Source organism: Stigmatopora nigra, chromosome 8 (genome assembly GCF_051989575.1).
Source record: "Stigmatopora nigra isolate UIUO_SnigA chromosome 8, RoL_Snig_1.1, whole genome shotgun sequence".
NCBI classification, from domain to species: Eukaryota; Metazoa; Chordata; class Actinopteri; order Syngnathiformes; family Syngnathidae; genus Stigmatopora; species Stigmatopora nigra.
This window is the reverse complement of record NC_135515.1, coordinates 2,732,148-2,751,833: the sequence shown is the minus strand read 5'-3', so window position 1 is coordinate 2,751,833 and position 19,686 is coordinate 2,732,148. Positions and strand designations below refer to the sequence as shown.

Below are 19,686 nucleotides of genomic sequence, written 5' to 3'. Positions count from 1 at the left end.
TTTGGATGGAAAAATATGGATGGACTATTTCCTCAAGCAGAAAAGTCGTTTGAAGGAAAATAAGAAGTGGGAAGGACAGACCTGGAAAATAAGGTACAATTTAAGTTATTGTGCAAATTATAGTGACATTTATTAAGATGTTTTATGCAGGAATAATAGGACTAAGATCATTTGTGGTCATAGTGAGCATTGCTGTAACTGGGGAACCTTTCTTTTTTTTGCAGAAAAGTTAAAGTTGTGAGCAGATAGAAAAATATGGACAAAATGGAAGTTGGACTACCATCTCAAGCGACGCATTCAGCTGAAAAGTCGTAAATAAGAAGTGAGAAGACTGGAGACCTGGAAAATAAGGTAAAATTTAAGTCATTTGTGCATGGATATTAGTCATTAAAACTTCTAATGTTGCTCATATTGGTCCTCTGTTTAAGGTATGGCTAGAAATATAAAAAATTAAAGAGAACATTGCGGCCAACAAGAGAGAAAACGAGGAAATGACATAAAACGCACATGTAAGTTAGATTTTTTTCTTTATTTATTCATCCATTTTTTTTCTCGTTTTTCGTTTTTTTGTTTTTGCGTGACGAAACAAACGTTTGCAGATGTCCTATGAATAAACAACAGCACCCTTTCAGAAGAGTTGGCCTTCATCACCTTTTTGTTTTTGTCCACCAAAAAAACCTTTACATCCTTAATCAGAAGCCCCGCCCATCAACCTTTCTCAAAGTGACTTTTTTTTAACTTGACATTCTTTTAAGTGCATTTTTTTTGTGTGTTTTCAGTATCATGTGTTTTGATGACATCACGGTCAATGGCAAAAAAATATTTACATTGCAGCGGTGACTCACATGAACTGTCCTTTTTTTTGTAATGTTTGTTTTTTATGTCACTTGAGAAGAGGAGAGGGAGAAGAGCATTCTGGGAAAAAAAACGGCTAACATCATCATCATCGTCGTCATCAGCATCATCGTCAACATCAGGATTTTAGCAAGACTTTTTTTGGCCCTACCTGTGTTTTTTTTTTCCTGCCGGTAAGACAAAAAAAAAGGTTAATAGATAAAATGGTTTAAAATAAAGTTTAGTGATTGTGCTTTTAAAACCAATGTAAAACAAGAAGAAGAAGAAAAAAAGAAAATAACATTGACAATAACACGAAACAGTGCATTACAAAATAACAAAAAAACCTAAAAAAAAACAACAAAAAATATCCCAAAGTGGTACACTTGCTAAACAAATATTGCAATTTACAAACATGAATGGAAATGATAAAATACTTATATTTACTGGCATGATAAAATTAGGTTTTTCGTTTTTTTTCTCTTAAAAATACCCCCAAAAACAAAAAAGTTAGGCAAATTGAAGTACCACAATGGGATGACATGTATTACATACTGTACGTATATTTACACACATAAAAACCAAAGCCCTCTTCTCTTCTTGCATTTTACAGTAACAACGTACGTGTGCCGACTTGATGGAAAGAAAAATTTCAAGACTTCCCTCCATATTGCATTGGAATTAAACAAACCATTGGGGTAAGTCCTTTTCTCCTTTTCGGGTTAAAAAGTGATAAATTAGAAGACATTGGTGAGTTTTCCAGGAAATGCCGGCAATGTACAGTAGGTGACATTGCGGCAAAATACTTTTTTTAAGAGGAAACAAGGGTACTCGGCCAAAAAACTGAAAACAAACCCCCCCAAAAACATCCTTGTCATCTTCAGCTTTCCACCATCTAAAAAAAACAAAGCAAAAATGTGAAATGAGCATCACATCTTTCAATATTTGGAGATAATTTCATACCTCAAGCTCTTCATTTGCTGCCTGTAAACCCCCTGTGGTGCCGGGGTTTACGTCAGCTAGGTTTCTGTGGACCCCTTCGCCTCTCCGCCGGCCCCCTGAACCCCGAGATGACATGGAACTAGAGGAGCTAGGGTCTCGGGGGCTGTTGACTACGGGAAATTGTGGTCGGCTGTAGGGCAGAATGTCTTCTGTACCTACAAATTTGGATTAGATCAGAGCCATCCAAGAACCAACTTCAAAATTTTCCACTTGGATTTCTATCTCTACCTGCTTGTTGGCGCCCCCTCTGGCCACCTTTGCTCCCATGCACTTTTTGTCTCTCCTGGGCCTCCCTACGTTCCGACGAGCTGTTTCTAGGGTCCGAGCCTTCTTTGACTCGGTATCCTCCGGCTCCCACTCCCCCTCTCTTGTCTCTACTATCTCCCGATTTAGGGGAGACCACCCCTCTGCCATCCAGGGTCACCTTGGAGGGATGCGTGGGGGACTTGAGCACCGCTGGGGGAGGAATGGGGGGTGGTGGAAGATCTGTGGGTGGGACACAAGAAACAAAAACACATTAAGTCCACTTGATAGTCATTTTCTAGTCCTTTGCTAATTTGTACAATAGAAATACATTGAAATAAGTTATTTTTAAGAAGCATGTATCCGCACAAGGGTGATTGGGGGTGCTGGAGCCTATCCCAGCTGACTTTAGGCACCAAGCAGGAGATACCCTTGGATTGGTAGCCAACCAATAGCAAGACATAAGAAGATGGACAACCAATGATAGCTAGCGGCAATTTAGAGCATTCAACGAGATAGCATAACATACATGTTTTTAGGATACTGGAGGAAACTGGAGTACCCAAAGAAAACCAACACATGCATGGGGAGAACATGCAAACATAGGATCGAACCCTCGACTCCAGAACTGTGAGGTTGAAGGACAAACCACTCGGTCAATTTCAAGTATTCATGCATAGAGTACCGATGAATAACCCAAGGAAAAGCCACACAGGGACAGGGAGAAGATGCAAACTCCACACAGTCAGAACCCAACAATTAATGTCATTGAAAGCAAACATTTTGGACGAAATAGGAAAGAAAGGCAGACAAAAGGATTGGAGCGATATGAAGCATGAGAAGGTGATGCGAGCTGGTAAGCAAACAAGAGAGAATTGAAGAGGTCAAAGAGTCGACAATATGGCGGCTAGGCGCCGTCTTTTAATCAATTTAATATGTCTTTATGGGAGACTGGTCTCAGTAGTCAACAAATAAGATTGAACGAGTGGGAAGCTACAGGAATATATATTGGATGCCATAATGTGAAAGCATTTTTAATAAAAAGCATTACAGCTGATAGGTTTTTTTTCTTTGTCTCTCTATATATAATGTTTTCAATCTATTTAATGTCTTTCAGGGAGAATGGAGCAAAATATAGGAAACTGGACTATGTTGGACACGGTAAGATATAATAGGTTTAGTATGGTGCTTTGTAATATAGATATGAAGTTAAAAATACTTGAGCAAACATAGTAATTTAACTTAATTGAGATATGTTCAAAACAAAGGAATTTTAAAATATTAAAGCTAGAGATCTGACTCACATATAGTAGGAAATTTAAAATGTACATTTAAATGTATTCAATACCCTATTCAATAACACAATTCAGCAAAAAAATCCATTTGAACTAAATTCAATATGAATCAAGCACTCATATTTCCAACTACATCTACCCCATATACATTAAATTCAACTCAAAGTCTACACAATCAACAAAAAAAAATGTCTTTAACAATCTTTTCCTGTATTATACTCACATAAACCCAACAATTTTAAACTTAGACTCAAAAAGCCACACCACATACTGACCTGCCAAAAACAGACATACAAAAAAACACCATTAAAACCATACTATTCACTTTCTTGCCCTTAAAAAACCTGTTAATTTCAAGGTAAGTATCCACCCTCAACACACACATCAAATGCAACAAAGCCAGAGTTCCATAAAACAAATTAAAAAAGTCAAAGTACACACAAAATATGGTAAAAATCAAAAAGCCACGTTCATCTTAGCACTAACAGAGACCATATAGTCTATGCCATAGACTATATGTAAGCAGTAAACAAGATGGGGAACGAAAAGGACTGAGCTTGTGCAGGCAATAACCTCCAAATGAAAAACAATCCATTCAGATCAAATGTAATCAGCAAGAGTAGTGATGGACGGGCTGAACGTGACGGACAGATCAGTCCGCAGAATCAAAGACTGAAAAAAAGCATGAGACTGGGGAAGACGAACAGCGAGAGGAAGAGGAAGCGGAATTCAAAGCTGGGTGGGGGTTGGAATATATAGCTACTCTGCTGGCTCCCAGTGAGCTGGATATTAAATCTCACTGTCAAGTGTTTCCAACACTCAAGGGCAGCTGACACTGAAGAGGAGAGCCTGCAGCACACAAGCACCTAAGGTGTTCACAGATACATTTACCCTACATTACGACATAAAGCTGCATCGCTATTTGGTCAGTTAAACACATTTTTTTTACCAGCACGTTTCTTTCTTTATCATCAACTGTAAGACAAACGCCGACAATATTTCATGCGGAACAGTCATTGCTTTAAAGACTAGTTCATTTTGGGTTTGTTAAGCTTACTCAATTCGAGTTTTGTTCCTAGGAGCTAATCAAGACTTATTAGTACAACTTATAATACTTATTTATTCTATTGACTACTTATTTATAGTACTTATTTATTATGTTGACTACTTATTTATAGTACTTATTTATTATGTTGACTACTAATTTATAGTACTTATTTATTATGTTTACTACTTATTTATAGTACTTATTTATTATGTTGACTACTTATTTATAGTACTTATTTATTATGTTGACTACTTATTTATAGTACTTATTTATTATGTTGACTACTTATTTATAGTACTTATTTATTATGTTGACTACTAATTTATAGTACTTATTTATTATGTTGACTACTTATTTATAGTACTTATTTATTATGTTGACTACTAATTTATAGTACTTATTTATTATGTTGACTACTTATTTATAGTACTTATTTATTATGTTGACTACTAATTTATAGTACTTATTTATTATGTTGACTACTTATTTGTAGTACTTATTTATTATGTTGACTACTTATTTATAGTACTTATTTATTATGTTGACTACTTATTTATAGTACTTATTTATTATGTTGACTACTTATTTATATTACTTATTATTTCTTTGTCATTACTATATATTGATTATCTGTGTGTTTGTTTGTGAACTCCATAGATTCAGCAAGTGGATCAACAACTTGGCACTAAACGTCTCCAAAAACCATGGAACTGATCCTGGACTTCAGATGGAACAAGACTGCTCTGATCTCACTTGTGACTACCTATTCATTTCTTACTTACTGACTATTTACGGGTCTGTTTGTTACTGCTATTTCTGAACTACATGGTGAAATCTCTACATCTCATTATACTTGTATAATGACAATAAAAGCATTTGATTTAACTCAATGCTCTATTTTTACATTGGCCTGATCGCAATAAATCTCTTAATTTGACGAAAAAATCTATCAAATCATGGTTTCTAACTTTAGAAAATTAAATCATAGGATAATTTTAGATTAAATCAGATTAGATTAGACTTTATCCATCCACTACTTGGGAAATTCACTATGTTGAAATAGCAAGAAAGTAGCACTGAACTATTAATCTAATGGAAGTGACTAATTGTTATGTATGAGTAGTGCTGCACCTTCATTGTAGGCTTCACGTCTCTGGTTCCCCACCGCTGGGTGTTGCTTCTGCTTCTTTGGAGGCCTCCTGTGCACTGCCGCCATACTCATGTTGCTATCTGTAGACACCGGGCTGCTAGGACGATGACCCACTGGGTGGATTTGGTATTTCCGTGCTGTGAAAGCAGCAAAAAAATGAGCAGAGTTCATTCAACATGGCCCTTTTAATGTGGTTACCTTTCCCACCTCAACTTACAACCTATTATTTCGAGTTCTTCGCTTTCACTACATTTATATTAAACCTACCCGATAATGGTGCACCTTCCTGGCCTTGAACGCCCTGATGTCTGGCCACCCGCAGACCCGAATACTCGGCGGCGGCCACCACGGCCTGCGCGAAGTCGGTGTCCGTGAAGAAGGAGCCGTCCGACGAACTGACCGCGCTGGACCTCCCCGAAGAGACATTATCTTCCTCGGAGGCGGAACCCCAACCGTTGATCATGGAGCCCGTTACCGAGCTCTCCAGGTCGCCCATGCTGGACGCCGGCGTCTGTTCCATGCCCCCCCGTAGGAGCAACCGGCGTTGGTGCATTTGAGGGTGGTGGGGGTGGCTATGGTGGTAGTGCATCTTTGCAACCTCAGCGTCTGTGTCCTCGTCTTCTTCCTCTTCGTCTTCCTCTGGAATTGCCTCTTCGCCGTCTTCCATGCCATCGGTATCCAGGGGGCTATTGATGTAACTATATGTATGTGAGGGCGAGAGTGGGCTGGGAGGGGTTGGGGGGCTTACAGCATGGCGCCTAACAGAAGAAGAAGTCAAAGTGGGACAAAGTTAAGGACGAGTCATGAGGACAAGCTAAAGTCTAAAGACAAACAGATTTGGTTCCAAAGGTATACATATATACACATATAGACATATAGACCTATATACATAGCCATATAGACATATATACATAGATATATAGACATATATACATAGACATGCATATACACACATATACATACTTATATACATATATACATACATACGTACATACATATGTATATACATACGTATATACCTACATATATAGATATGTATATACATACATATATACATACATATATACATACATATATACATACATATATACCTACATATATACATACATATATACATACATATATACATACATATATACATATATACCTACATATACTTATATACCTACATATATACATGCATATATACCTACATACATACAAACTTATATATATATACATACATACATACTTGTATACATAAATATATACATATATACATACATATATGCATACAATGTATATATACATACATATATGCATACAATGTATATATACATACATATATGCATACAACGCACCCTGCAGACATCAAATATAATAACTGCTTTTAACTACAAAGCAATCATCAATTTAAAAGTGGCCATGCTGTCAAATGAGGCGTGGCTACTTTACCTGCGCTCGTGGCTGTCGGGCGCCTCCTGCAACATGGGCGTCATTTCCTCCTGCGGCGAAGGCGTGAGCGTGGCGGTGGACTGGTGGCTATAGGAGACGGCGGCGGGGGAGGAGGCCGTGCCGCGGACGGGTGGAGTCGGCCCTCGCTCCATCTCCTCTTCCTCCATCTCCTCCAGCTCGCCGGGTTGAAGGTACATGTGAGAGGGCGGCATGGAGCACTGCATGTCTGGGTCGCAGCTGCCAAACCACGGAGAAAGCAAGTGAAGGCTCATTATTTCCACATCATTTTGCCCGAGACGTGCGTGTTTCCCAACACAGGAAAACACGTGCTAAATATTCATGGCATCCCTCCGTCAAGGTTTGACACAGATTAAACCCCCGCGGGCACATCATAGCCGTCATACCTTTCTTCCATTGACAGCAAGTAGTCGTCGGAGCTTCTCGTCGGGGGCGGGTTGGCGGGCGGTGGGGGCAAGAGGTCGGCCCAATTGGTTGTGCTGGGTTTTGTCAGTTTGGGGGTCCGCGTTCCCTTCTTTTGACCTTGGCTTCCTGCTTGGCAAAAAAAAAAAAAAACAGAGTGAAGAAACAATGTAAAAGTGAATCAAATACTTTTGGGAGAACACAATTTGATGGAAAATTCCGGTTTGTTGGAGTGAATTGAGGCTGTTTTGTGTTTATTTCCCCAACTGCACGTTTTTCTCATTTTGAATCCCTATAATTGACATAAGACTTACCGTATACATGCATGTACATCTATGTGGATGTATATATGTGCTTACATATGTATGTGTATGTATATGTGTTTATATATGTGTGTATGTAAATATGTGCTTATATATGTATGTATATATGTGCTTATATATGTATGTGTATGTATGTGTCTATATAGGTGTGTATGTAAATATGTGCTTATATATGTATGTATATATGTGCTTATATATGTACTTATATATGTATATGTGCTTATATATGTATGTATATGTGCTTATATGTGCTTGTATATGTATGTGTATGGTATATATGTGCTTATATGTGGATGTGTATGTATATATGTGCTTATATATGTATGTGTATGTATATATGTGCTTATATATGTTTGTGTTTGGTATATATGTGCTTATATATGTATGTGTATCTATTTATGTCTAAAATGTATTTTACTGTGTCTGTATTCTTACCCTCTAGCTACTGTGACAAAAAAATCCCCAAATACAAAATAAAGTTATCCAATTAGTTTAAATTATGATTTGTGAAATTGGTTTAAACATGCTATCACAATTTTTTTGCCTTCTTATGATAAGCTTGTCCACCTAATTTTCTTTCCAGGGGGAAATATTATAATATAGTATTGTTTTTTTCTCTCTAACTTAACAGAACGTGCAACTAATTCAGTTTTAAGATCAGCATTATGAAAGTATTTATTCAACATAATAGCCCCCAGTTTGCCAAAACGGGTGTTATTTTTGACATGTTGAAATGTTTTACATTCATTTGGAAAAGAATATTAAACACAAGTCCTTCCACCTCATGCTCGATCCTGAATGAGTGAAAAATGACTAACAGAGCGTGAATTGACCGCAGAATAAATGCATAAATATTGTTCATCCTTTGTTGATAGGCATCCGCATGCCTCTCAGGGTTTCAGTAATGGGGAAGTGCAATAAAAGGCTGGTTTTTAGCCCTGCAGCATTAAAATAAGTGCTTAGGAAGAAGAAAAAAAAGAGCCAATTAATACCAAGAGTGTGAACCAATGAGCTGTGAGGCCTAATGACTACAACTTGAAATGTGATATCAGAATGGATACGTAGCATTAAGCGTGGCAGCCTTGCATGGCGTCTTTCCAATGTGATACCATTTGTCCTTGTCCCCAAGAAGACACTAGAGGTCCTCCAGACAGATTGTAGTTGAAAGCAAAAGGTAATTACATCATATATAGTAGTTAAAGAAATGCAAATGACAATGATTCACAAAGAAAAAAAGAAGATAGGACTATTATCTAGTCCATGAAAGTAGATTTGCTTCTATTCAAAAGCAAGGACTTGTAATTATTTCATTGTTACAATCAGGCGCACTAAGTCCACCCTGTTCTTTCCTCGTCTTTCCCATTCTTAGTCAACTAAAATTCAACAATGTGATAATACTTATTGTCAAGTAGCGTTCAACTATGTAATACTAATTATAATCAACTAGCATTCAACTATGTAATGCTACTTATAGTCAACTAACATTCAACTATGTAGTGCTACTTATAGTCCACAAGAATTCAACTATGTAATGGTACTTATAGTCCACAAGAATTCAACTATGTAATGCTACTTATAGTCCACAAGAATTCAACTATGTAATGCTACTTATAGTCAACTAACATTCAACTATGTAATGCTACTTATAGTCCACTAGATTTCAACTATGTAATGCTACTTATAGTCCACAAGAATTCAACTATGTAATGCTACTTATAGTCAAATAGCATTCAACTATGTATAACTATCTTAGAGTCAAGTAGCATTCATGTTCCTATTGGGGCAAAAATGAGTATTTTGGTTGCAGAAAAATGATTAAAAATACTGATTGATATCTGGATGAGGGTGCTTAAAGTTGAATTTAATTAAAGTCTAATTTAAAATGAATACTGTTATATGGTAGATAGGTAATATCTTACCAGAGGTGCTGCTACTTCCTCGGTCTGAACTGTTGTAGGAACACCCAGTGTGGGTGTCATGGCTGTGGTTGTAGGGGATGGTGGCGGGCATCATGGAGGTGTCGCCGCCTCGGTAGCGGTCTGATGGGCAATGATAAAAAATATTTGATGAGACAATTATGAATTAGAATTTTGACAAGATTTTAAGAGTGGGAATGAGGTTGTAGTACATTCCATAAAGGCTGGGTTTGTGCCTTTGTGGACATGTTAAAAAATGTTAAATAATGTTAGTAGTATTTGAACATGCAAATGAAAAGACAATCAAATCTCCAGAATAATCCTTCCCCTCAGGCAAGGTAAGATGTTGAAAGCTAACGAACAACAAAAAGACAGAGTAGTCTTTTTCCTTGATGAAGCTTGAAGATAATCCAGACAGTAACAGCATAAGAAATGTAAGAAGTTGAGGTATGGTACGATAAGGGGTGTCCAACTTTATCCAGACAATCAAATTGGACTACTGGCTGGTAAGTAAAGATATTTCTGGTTAAACTTTGGACACCCCTTACGTTAGAAATGAATGTTTTTTGTACAAACACAAACGAAAGAGAAGAATATTGGCGTCAAGATGAGATTTCGATGTAATTCCACTTGGGAAAAGATTGAAGAAGAAGGAAGAAGAAGAAGTTGAATGGAATGGCGATGATGATCAAGGTTTTTGTGACAAGGACCTCTCGTCACACTCACCCTTGTTCAGCTTGTTTTGCTCCATGATGCTGTACTGCATTTCCTGTTTAGGCTGCAAGATGCCGCCAGCGGGCTTCCAGCAGTGTTTGTCATTCAGCTCCCCTCCACCACCCGCCGTCCCTCGCTCGTTATTGCTCATGATGGACGACTGGATGAGTTGTGTGGTGGCGTACGGCGTGGGTTGACCGCCGCTACCCACGAAACGGCCGTCTTTTAGGTTGGGGCTATTGAAAGTCTTCATCTCGTTGATCTTGTTGGAGAGGTCCACGTCACCGTACATTCCTGGTTCGGGTACCAGGAGGCCGCTTTGCTTATTGTCCATCTGGCTGTTGTAATTGGCGATGCAGTCGGCTAGAGGACACGGGGAGGGTTATTCGAGACGTACGCCGTTGTTGAAACAATTTTACTGAGTTGGGTGTTATTAGACATTTTATTTGTGGGGTTTTTAAGTAAGCTGTTTAGTGTTAAAACAACACACGGGTCATGCAAAGGTTGGTTAAAAAATATAGTGGTAACTCGAGATATGAGCTTGATTTGTTCCGGAACTGAGCTTGTATGTTGATTTTGTCGTAAGTCAAATGGATGTTTCCCATTGAAATGTATTAAAAACTTATTAATTTGTTCTAACTTTCTGAAAAAATACCAAAAACAGGATATAGGATTGGAAAAAATGTGTTTTTGTTCTTATTCGCCATCTATTGACAAAGTAACACATAACTAGTGGTTTAATAGTACTAAAATGTGCTTAATAGTACTAAAATTTGACGGATTTTGCGGAGGGAAGAGACTTTGTGCACAATACGATAATGCACGACAACTTACCAACAAGAAGTAGTATATAATCCTCTAGTATTCGCTATCACTTTGCCATTCGCACTTACTAAAGGAAAAAAAACACTATAAAAAATACAATGCTCCGCCCAGTGCTCACAGAGACATTACAAAAAGGTCTTATATCAAAATCTGTCTCGTATCTCAAGATAAATTTGCCCAAAATTGTACTCTTATCTCAAATTGCTCATATATCCAGGTACCACTGTACATTTTAGTGATGTAGTTATGTATGGAATAACATTTTGTCTTATTTTTAGCATGTTCCTCGTTGTATTTTCCCTCCCACAAACATGTCAACTTCTGCCTGGGAGAAATCAAACACAGCCTGCTGCTCTTAATCCTAATATTTCCTTTGTGCGAGTGGCTTTTGTAGAGAGGGAGGCACACACACTAGAAAAAGCTCTCGAGGGAGCTAACCCAGATATCGCACTTTACTTCCTACTGGCAGCTCCCACCTTTGTCTTGTCTTGTGTGTGTGTGCAGGAGTGTTTTTTTTTTTTGGAGTTGTGTATCGTCTTTGTGTTTCACCTACCGGGTCGGCTGTACGTGGCCAGGTTGCTGTCGCTGTTGCCATTACTGGCAGCACAGCAGTTGATGCTGCAGTTGTTGTGGTTGGAACACGAGTTGGGCCACGTGTCGGCTAGCCAAGGTTGCGTGGCAGGCTCGCCCATGTTGAGGAGGCCTGGCCTGCAAGTATAAAAACAAGAAAAAGCTTAAATTGTATATTGTTTTATATGCTGTATAGCGTTTTATATTCTGCACTAACATTAGGTTTGTGGAATTTCGGGAAACCAACTTGTAATTTTGTTAGATATAACTCTAAGAAAAGAAATATATAAGTTGCATATATTCGCATGTGGCTTGGAGTGCCCTCTTGTGGTTTAGTGGGGAATTAACATGTTAAATTATAATGTAATTTTACACAAGTGGCTCCAGAGAATAAATTGCACCCTGGGCCAAAGTATATATGTATATAAAGAAAAAATGAAAAACAGTTTATAGTCCGGTAAATACGGTAGTAGCATTTTGCTAATTTTTAAGAAAAAATACATGCATGAAATCATAAAATTCAACAAATTAATACGAGAAAATTGCATATAAAAAGAGTAATAGGCTGTAGTAGTTGTCTTTGTATATTTTTTTTAAAAGTTGCAAAAATAACTTAATGTTGTAAATGATAAAACTGCACAGAATTGGTTAACATAGCAGCACACAATGGTATTAATGTCAACGAAGTGCTGTAACATCATATTTGAAAGAGAAGATTATGCACAGTTTATTCATCCTGAGAAGAGGGAAACTACAAATCCGGCTTTAGTAGTACTTTTTGCTTTTGGGATACACACATAGTAGACACATAGACACAACATAAAAATCCCATCTAAACAGATTGTGTCTGCTCAACTGGCCCAAAGCTTGACAACACGTTCCCTGAGCCCACGTGAGTATTAACAGACCGCCTGGATTAGACAAATAGATAATACTTACTTGGAATGTTGCTAAATCTTATGCTCCAAACAATCCGACAATGCTTAATACAGCTCACTTGCTCACACTAAGTCCAAATAACTCAACTCCAAAATATAAAACCATAAAAATATATAAATATACTTCATTTAAACACACATCCACCAATGAACTACACATTATCTACTCATGGAGTCCATAAAATTCCATTTTTTTGCAGGTCCTACTTTGCATACTGTCAATTGGACCCAAAAAATGAAACATAATTATGATCAAATTTCATTCTACCACCTTGATTTATGTACATTTGCCTTAATATGTATTCCCTCTGCACAAACTTTGACCTGCACTGTTTTTTCTAATATACATTGTACCATTCCACCACACATAAGGGCGTGTATATATATGTACATACAGTATAAAGTACATGTATGTTGCAGTGATACAACGGCGCAGCCTAGTGGTTGCATCAAATTTTTTACTGACACACCCAGTTAACCCCCCCAATGTAACACCACTATTGGACTACATTGCAAAGTGTCACCACGCCATCTGTAGATCAGACAGAGGAGGCACACCCTACCCAAATTTAGTCTATTTGGTTGAAGGGATCAGGCATTATTCATGTAAAAATAATTATTAATATTTTTTTGTTACATTTTAATGGGTTTGTTAGTATTTTTTCTTACCTTCCAGCACTGCTTACACCTTCTCCGCCTCTTTGGTACGCCACTGGAATGACAAGACATGACAAGACATCATGTAAAATGAACTACAATTATCTTTTCACTCATTAAAAACCCAAGTTGTGTGTGTGTGTGTGTGTGTGTGTGTGTGTGTGTGTGTTTGGGCATGCCCACACTTACCAGTTGGTGTGAAAGTAAAAGATGGCACTGTAGAAAAAAAGAGATAAAGTTAAACAGATTTAATAGAAAAATATTGAAAAAAATGTTTAAAAAGGGCAATTAAATAACGATATATTTGTATCTATGGCATCAAAATGGTAACTGAAAAGTATTTTTGTCGTTTTAGGTGGCAATTGAAAATGTGTTGCATTAAATTTTGCACAAAACTATTTGCATGAATAAAAAAAAATTAAAATAACCATTGAAGGCACCGATTTACACTTAAAATGGTCTTTGAATGCATCAGTCATCATAACACTAATAAATAACCAATATTTCATCATAAAAGTAGTCCAATTGTCGAAAAAAACCAAGCCCAACCCAATCCAAATGAGACATCTGAGGCAAATATGCACTTATTGACGCAATTAAGTCTGAGTGTGAGAAAATCCCCGTTGACGAAGAAGAAAATAAATCATAGTGAAAATGGCTTCAATCCCAGCCTTTAATATAGCATTGTAATTGCTACAGAATAGAACCCATGTCCCGTCTTAACTCGCCTTACCCGAAGCGCTCTTGTTACTTCACATGGCTGCAATTATATACTTTTCCAAACACTCAATGCAGTTTGAGTGCTGAATCAGGAAAAATATACAATATATAATAAGAATTGCCCGCTATGAAAACTACGGCCCGCGGGCCAAATCCGGGCCCGCTTGGCCTTTTAATCCGGCCCGACGACGTTGTCTAATTTATCCCCAAAATGGCGCCGTCATGCGGAAGACAGTGGCAGTAGCTCTGTCCACTCTTATTTGTTTTTCATGTTTTACAGCCCCTCTATCTTTTTTAAATTACATTTTAATATTTCTTAATACATTCCTTTTTACTTGACTTTGTACTTTATACTTTTAACTTTAATGATGAGTGATGAGTATGTTAATACTTTAGTCCTTTTTCCTGTTTATGTTTCATATGTACTGTTAACGGATGCACTTTTTTATATGTATCGTATCTTTTTACTTTACTTTGCATTTTATACTTTTTACTTTAATGATGAGTATGTTAATACTTTAGTCCTTTTTTCTGTTTATGTTTCATATGTACTGTTAACGGATGCACTTTTTTATATGATTAAAATCTTGTGTCACATTTTTAAAGTCAATGTGCCGCCCGCCCGGGCCCAAAAGTTTGCCCACCCCTAAATTATCCACATGACTTACCCTTGCGTATGCCAGCATAGCTACTGGAGAGTCCATTCCTTTTTTTCCTGTGTCGATACAGCCAGATGCTGAAAACTAAAAGGATAATCCAGCACGCCGTTCCGATACCAGCGATGAATGCCGGCTGCTTCACCACATCAGATATCTGCTGTGATAGGGGATTCTGAGGGTCTTCCACTGCTGCCGTCATCCTCCCAGAAGCATCTGAGAAAAACACCGAGTTGTATTTTTTTTGCAATGATTTTTGATTTTTTTTGTCAATACTTGCGTTCTACTCACCAAGTTGAAAATAGGTAACATCGCTCTTGACCCCGGGGCCCATCCCGGTGCTCGCCGCCACCTCCACGCCATAGCGGACCCCCGCCGCCAGACTAGGAATAACCAAGGAGAAGGTAGTGGCGTCCACTGTGCGGTTGATGTGGTATCGACTCTCATTTCCTAAGCACCAAATCTTCAACAAAACAAGCAAAAAAACATCAAAAATCCAATTAATAAAGTATTGTTATTCATCTATATTATACCAAACATGTTATAAAATAATTACCATATCAATTTAACTGTTAATACTATGTTTTATATCAATATAAACAACTTTGGATACCTAAGAGAACTAATCCCACTTTTCATCATCCCTTAATTGTCCGCTAGGTGGTACTGTTTACCAATATTTTTTTTTTTAGGTGGGTGGGGGTTATATTCAATTGATAACTACTACTGTCCATGTGTGCACACAAAAGTGCTTTTGTTTGGCTTTATATCCCCCCCTCCAAACCTCAAATGGATTGTTACCTTGTACTCTTGGACCACCCCATTTTGGTCCTCCTCTGGTGGGGGTTGCCAGGAGACCACGATGGCGGTCCCATTGTCGCCGCTTTCTGACACAGAAACCTCACGGGGTGGCGCGCTAGGCACTGATGGGCGGTTGGGAATGTAGACAAAAGAAAAATATATTAGACACACCTTTGCAATCGGGGAAGAGACAACAAAGAAATAGCAAAAATCTCCCATTGGACCTTATTTTGTTGACTTTGCCATTTTAAAAATGCACTCTACGTGAAAATATGATTAAAATATTTTCTTTTTCCACATTTTTATTGCATAAATAGTCCTCTCATTCCCCCTTTAGTGTATTTTCTGTGATGTACATCCCATTTCTAACGTTATTAGCAGCTAGATGTCCAAATCATTCTAACTGGAAGGTCTGAAAGTGAACCTTTAGAGTTCAGATGCCCATAATTTAGTTGACAAATAAAAAGCTGAGCTTTTGTTTCATCTCCCCTTTTTTACAGCGGGATGTTAATTCATTCTGGAGTGAAATAGTGGACATTTTTAAAGCGATAATTAAAATAATGACAAATGCAAGCCACAGAGAGAGAGACTGTGTGGGTGGTGGTTAATGTGAAAGCAGTCATTTTCAGCAAAAAAGCAGCATTCAATTAAGTACAAAAGACATCCAAAACATGAAAACACTTTCCAGTAAACACTCTGGCAGACAGACACTGTTTTTCCATCTGGGCCACAATTAAAAATGTGCAGTTACGTTGCTTAGCGCCGCGCCCACTGCTTCAAATGTAACCAACAAAAGGCACGGGATAACACATTATCAAATTGGGTGATCATTTTGTACTACTCAAAGTCTCTAAGGCAAGGGTGTCAAAGCGGCGGCTCGGGGGCCAAATCTGGCCCGCCGCATCATTTTGTGCGGTCCGAGAAAGTAAATCATGAGTGGTGACTTTCTGTTTTAGGATCAAATTAAAATAAAGAGTATATATGTATATTAAATTACCTGATTTTCCCCCTTTTAAATCAATAATTGTATTTCTTTTAATTATTTTTTTCTGTGATTTTAGTTCAAAAATTCTTTTGTAAAATCTAACAATATATGGATTAAAGGAATTGAATTAAAATTAATTTTTTTATAGATTATTTGACATTTTTCTTAGTAAGAGAAAATATTTAAAAATATATATATTTTTATCTAATTTTAGATGTTGCAAGAAGTTTTTTTCACCTTAAAACAGAAAAAAATGCTTTCAAAAATTACACTTATTGATTTAAAAAGGGGGAAATTAGGCAATATAATATACATCTATATCCATCATTTGAATTTGATCCTAAAACAGAAAGTCAGCACTCATGATTCACTTTCCCGGACCACAAAAAATGATGCAGTGGACCAGATTTGGCCCCCGGGCCACCACTTGGACACCTGTGCTCTAATCAATTGGTCCCTTTCCTAAAACAAGAATGTTTTACCTGTATGTCCATCTCATTAAAACTAAAGCCATTGACTAGATAGCGGATGCAACAACAATGAGCTCATAATGTGTTGGGGTACCACCTCTGGTATACAGGCGCTACCAAGCTTCAATGTGGCACTTTGGAACATAATCCCCCCCACATAAATACACCCACCACACTGCCTGGTGTGAACAGCTGTTGTCTACTCGCACACATGCAAGCTGTGCATATAAAAGAGTGTAAACATGTAAACGTGTGAGCATGCAGGCTAGTGTTAAAGCGCTTATGCACATGGACAAAAACACACACCTTCTTCCAGAGTCCGGCCGATTTTCACATCGCTGTCGGTCCCTTGGAATTCGTTGAAGAATGGTCGCACTTTGAACTCGTACGTGACGCCCTTGCGGAGTTGCGGTACGACGGCGCTGTCCTCGCCTGGCGTTCGCACCTCAAACGTGGCCCATTCACTTCGCGCCAAACCCTCTGGAGAAGGTCTGTACATGACCTTATAACCTTGGACGTACTGGGATTGCTGCTCCACCTAGTGGACAATGGGGGGAGAAAAACATAGCAAGACAGTTGAGTTATGGAGATTTGAAAAATGAAATTCTCCTGAGTTAAGATAAGAAGTTTGGCTAAGTTTGAATGTTAACAAGGATTTATTGCAAATATATTTTTTAAAGTATGTTTTTATGCTTGTATCACTATATAAATATAGCGCATCAGCAAGCAATGTACCCACATAATCAGCGTCATACAGTGACATCTACAGAATCTTGAATTTAGTACATACACAAGGCGCATCCTATTGGGCGAACCGTTTATTTTAGAAAGAATTTTAGACTTTTAAGTGCACCTTATGTGAGTAAATATGTGCTGTGTTGCATTTTTATGGTTTATTATCACTTAATAATGGGAATTATAATCATTAATGAAGGGAGAAATTGGCCAAAGTTGACAGCTATGAATTTTGCATATATTTTGGCGTAATTTTCAGCAGAAATGAAAATAGCTGTGTGTTACTTTTGCATGAACTCAATGTTATACAAGAGTAGACTTTGTGTCGCTATAGCAAAGATTAACACAACTATGAATGTCCAAAATGAATTTACAGTCCATTTTTAGGGTGTGTTTATTATTATAATTATTTGCCTTGCATCCTTAAACGTCATAATTGGTCACAATTATTTAATCCACAGAGTGTCTGAGGTAAACAAGTCACTGTGGCAAACTCTAAGTCTTTTTACGGTAGCTCTCCTGGAATAAACGTCAAAAAAGGCTTTAAAACGGAGGAGAAAAAAATGATTCTCGTCTGCACAGTAGCATCAAAAAAACGCAGGTCACCTGAGAGTCTGTCGAAAGTTGTCACGCGACCAGTCGAGTCTTTAACATGCTTTCGGACTGTGTGTCAATTGCTCCACTTTTAGCCAAATTGCATAAGCCGTACTATGAAGTCATTGGACGGAGGTTCCTGCAAGTCTGGATCTGGTTAGAACAGGATTAGCGCACTCTCCAATGGAGTGGCAGAGTGAGCCAAGGAGGGTGACTAGGTAGAAGGGGCTAGGATGGACTATAGGCTCACCTAGGGAGTTTCGCTTTGTTTAATTAAAGCATGTTTTTTTACGATATGTCGTAACCACCGGGATAATATCCTTGTAAATCTCAGTGGAAGGTGAATGGTGCTGCTTTTAAAACATGCTTTTTCTATTTTTTATTTCTTATTAAAAAAAGCTGCCAGCTCAGGTGGTTATGATTAGCTCGTGAGGACAAAACAAAGGGAATTTAAGGGGAATAAATATGGGAATAAATGAATTGGAAAGATGATTGAGTTTGGAGGAAAAGGGAAAAGTAGTTGGTTGAATTTTGGGTTTAAGCGAATGTTTTTAGGGAAAAAAATGGAAATAATTCCCATCTCCACAAAAAAATGTTAATTTTGTGTGTTTTTTGGGGGTATACCGAGATTAAAATGCAATAGAAATTGACTGTGGGCGACTGCAGCAATATGGGATAGGCTCCAGCACCCTCAGTGAACCTAGTGAGGAAAAAGTGGTTCACAAAATGAAATTTAAAAAAAAATTACAATATTAAGATTTACAAGTATACGAGTTTGAAAAATATTCCAACAACGTAAAAAAAAATACTAAAAAAATTCGAGTGACATTTTTTTTCTTTAAAAAAGGACAATTTTATCGAACAAAAACTAAGAGGTGGGTTTTTTAACACTACTTTTCAACATCTGCAAGCCATTTTCACTTAAGAGACTTGGCCTCTTATTCCTTTGTGCTCGTATTATTTTAACAGTCGCCCACTGTTTTCAATCCGTTTTTTGGGGCACAAATTGGCACACCAAGTACCCTCCATTGCGCCAAAATGAAGTTTTAAAAAGAGGCGCATCATCATAGGCTTAAGCCGAATAGACTTTTAAAAGCACTTCATTCATTGGCTGTCATCCTCCAATGAACTTTTCGACATTGGCGCTTGTTTTCATAGAAAAATGGACCAAAAAATGTTTCTCACCGTCCACTGCACCCTGACAGATGATGACGACAAGATGGTGGGATTGTGGAGGTGGATGACCACTTCGCCCAGTTCCCTCTGGATCTGACGGTGGTCCACGCCTTGGCTGGTTGGGGGGATGTCTGCATAGGGGTACACATTTTTAGTGGGAGGTCTACTTTAAATGGAGGG

At 37.8% G+C, this 19,686-nt stretch overlaps 1 protein-coding gene and 2 long non-coding RNA genes across 3 annotated transcripts in view; 2 read left to right on the top strand and 1 right to left on the bottom strand.

Moving 5' to 3' along the window:
• The first annotated feature begins 21 nt into the window (after positions 1-21).
• On the top strand, positions 22-1,168 carry LOC144200285 (uncharacterized). The gene is made up of 4 exons (XR_013327083.1): positions 22-93; positions 225-351; positions 429-509; positions 896-1,168. It is a non-coding gene; the product is annotated as an uncharacterized LOC144200285 (long non-coding RNA).
• robo1 (roundabout, axon guidance receptor, homolog 1 (Drosophila)) overlaps positions 511-19,686 on the bottom strand; it is a 133,668-nt gene continuing 114,492 nt past the window's right edge. Inside the window, exons 14-30 of the mRNA XM_077722325.1 lie at positions 19,516-19,637; positions 17,308-17,539; positions 15,547-15,668; positions 15,037-15,208; positions 14,758-14,961; positions 13,559-13,585; positions 13,382-13,424; positions 11,758-11,912; positions 10,392-10,742; positions 9,669-9,788; positions 7,411-7,555; positions 7,007-7,243; positions 5,840-6,330; positions 5,554-5,709; positions 2,065-2,322; positions 1,798-1,991; positions 511-1,729 (exon numbers count right to left, since the gene is read on the bottom strand). Coding sequence (XP_077578451.1) covers positions 1,715-1,729; positions 1,798-1,991; positions 2,065-2,322; positions 5,554-5,709; positions 5,840-6,330; positions 7,007-7,243; positions 7,411-7,555; positions 9,669-9,788; positions 10,392-10,742; positions 11,758-11,912; positions 13,382-13,424; positions 13,559-13,585; positions 14,758-14,961; positions 15,037-15,208; positions 15,547-15,668; positions 17,308-17,539; positions 19,516-19,637 — 3,044 coding nt within the window. The 3' untranslated portion in view covers positions 511-1,714. The remainder of the gene's footprint in view (positions 1,730-1,797; positions 1,992-2,064; positions 2,323-5,553; positions 5,710-5,839; positions 6,331-7,006; positions 7,244-7,410; positions 7,556-9,668; positions 9,789-10,391; positions 10,743-11,757; positions 11,913-13,381; positions 13,425-13,558; positions 13,586-14,757; positions 14,962-15,036; positions 15,209-15,546; positions 15,669-17,307; positions 17,540-19,515; positions 19,638-19,686) is intronic.
• LOC144200286 (uncharacterized) lies at positions 1,447-5,238 on the top strand. Its single transcript, XR_013327084.1, has 3 exons — positions 1,447-1,532; positions 3,197-3,240; positions 5,080-5,238. It is a non-coding gene; the product is annotated as an uncharacterized LOC144200286 (long non-coding RNA).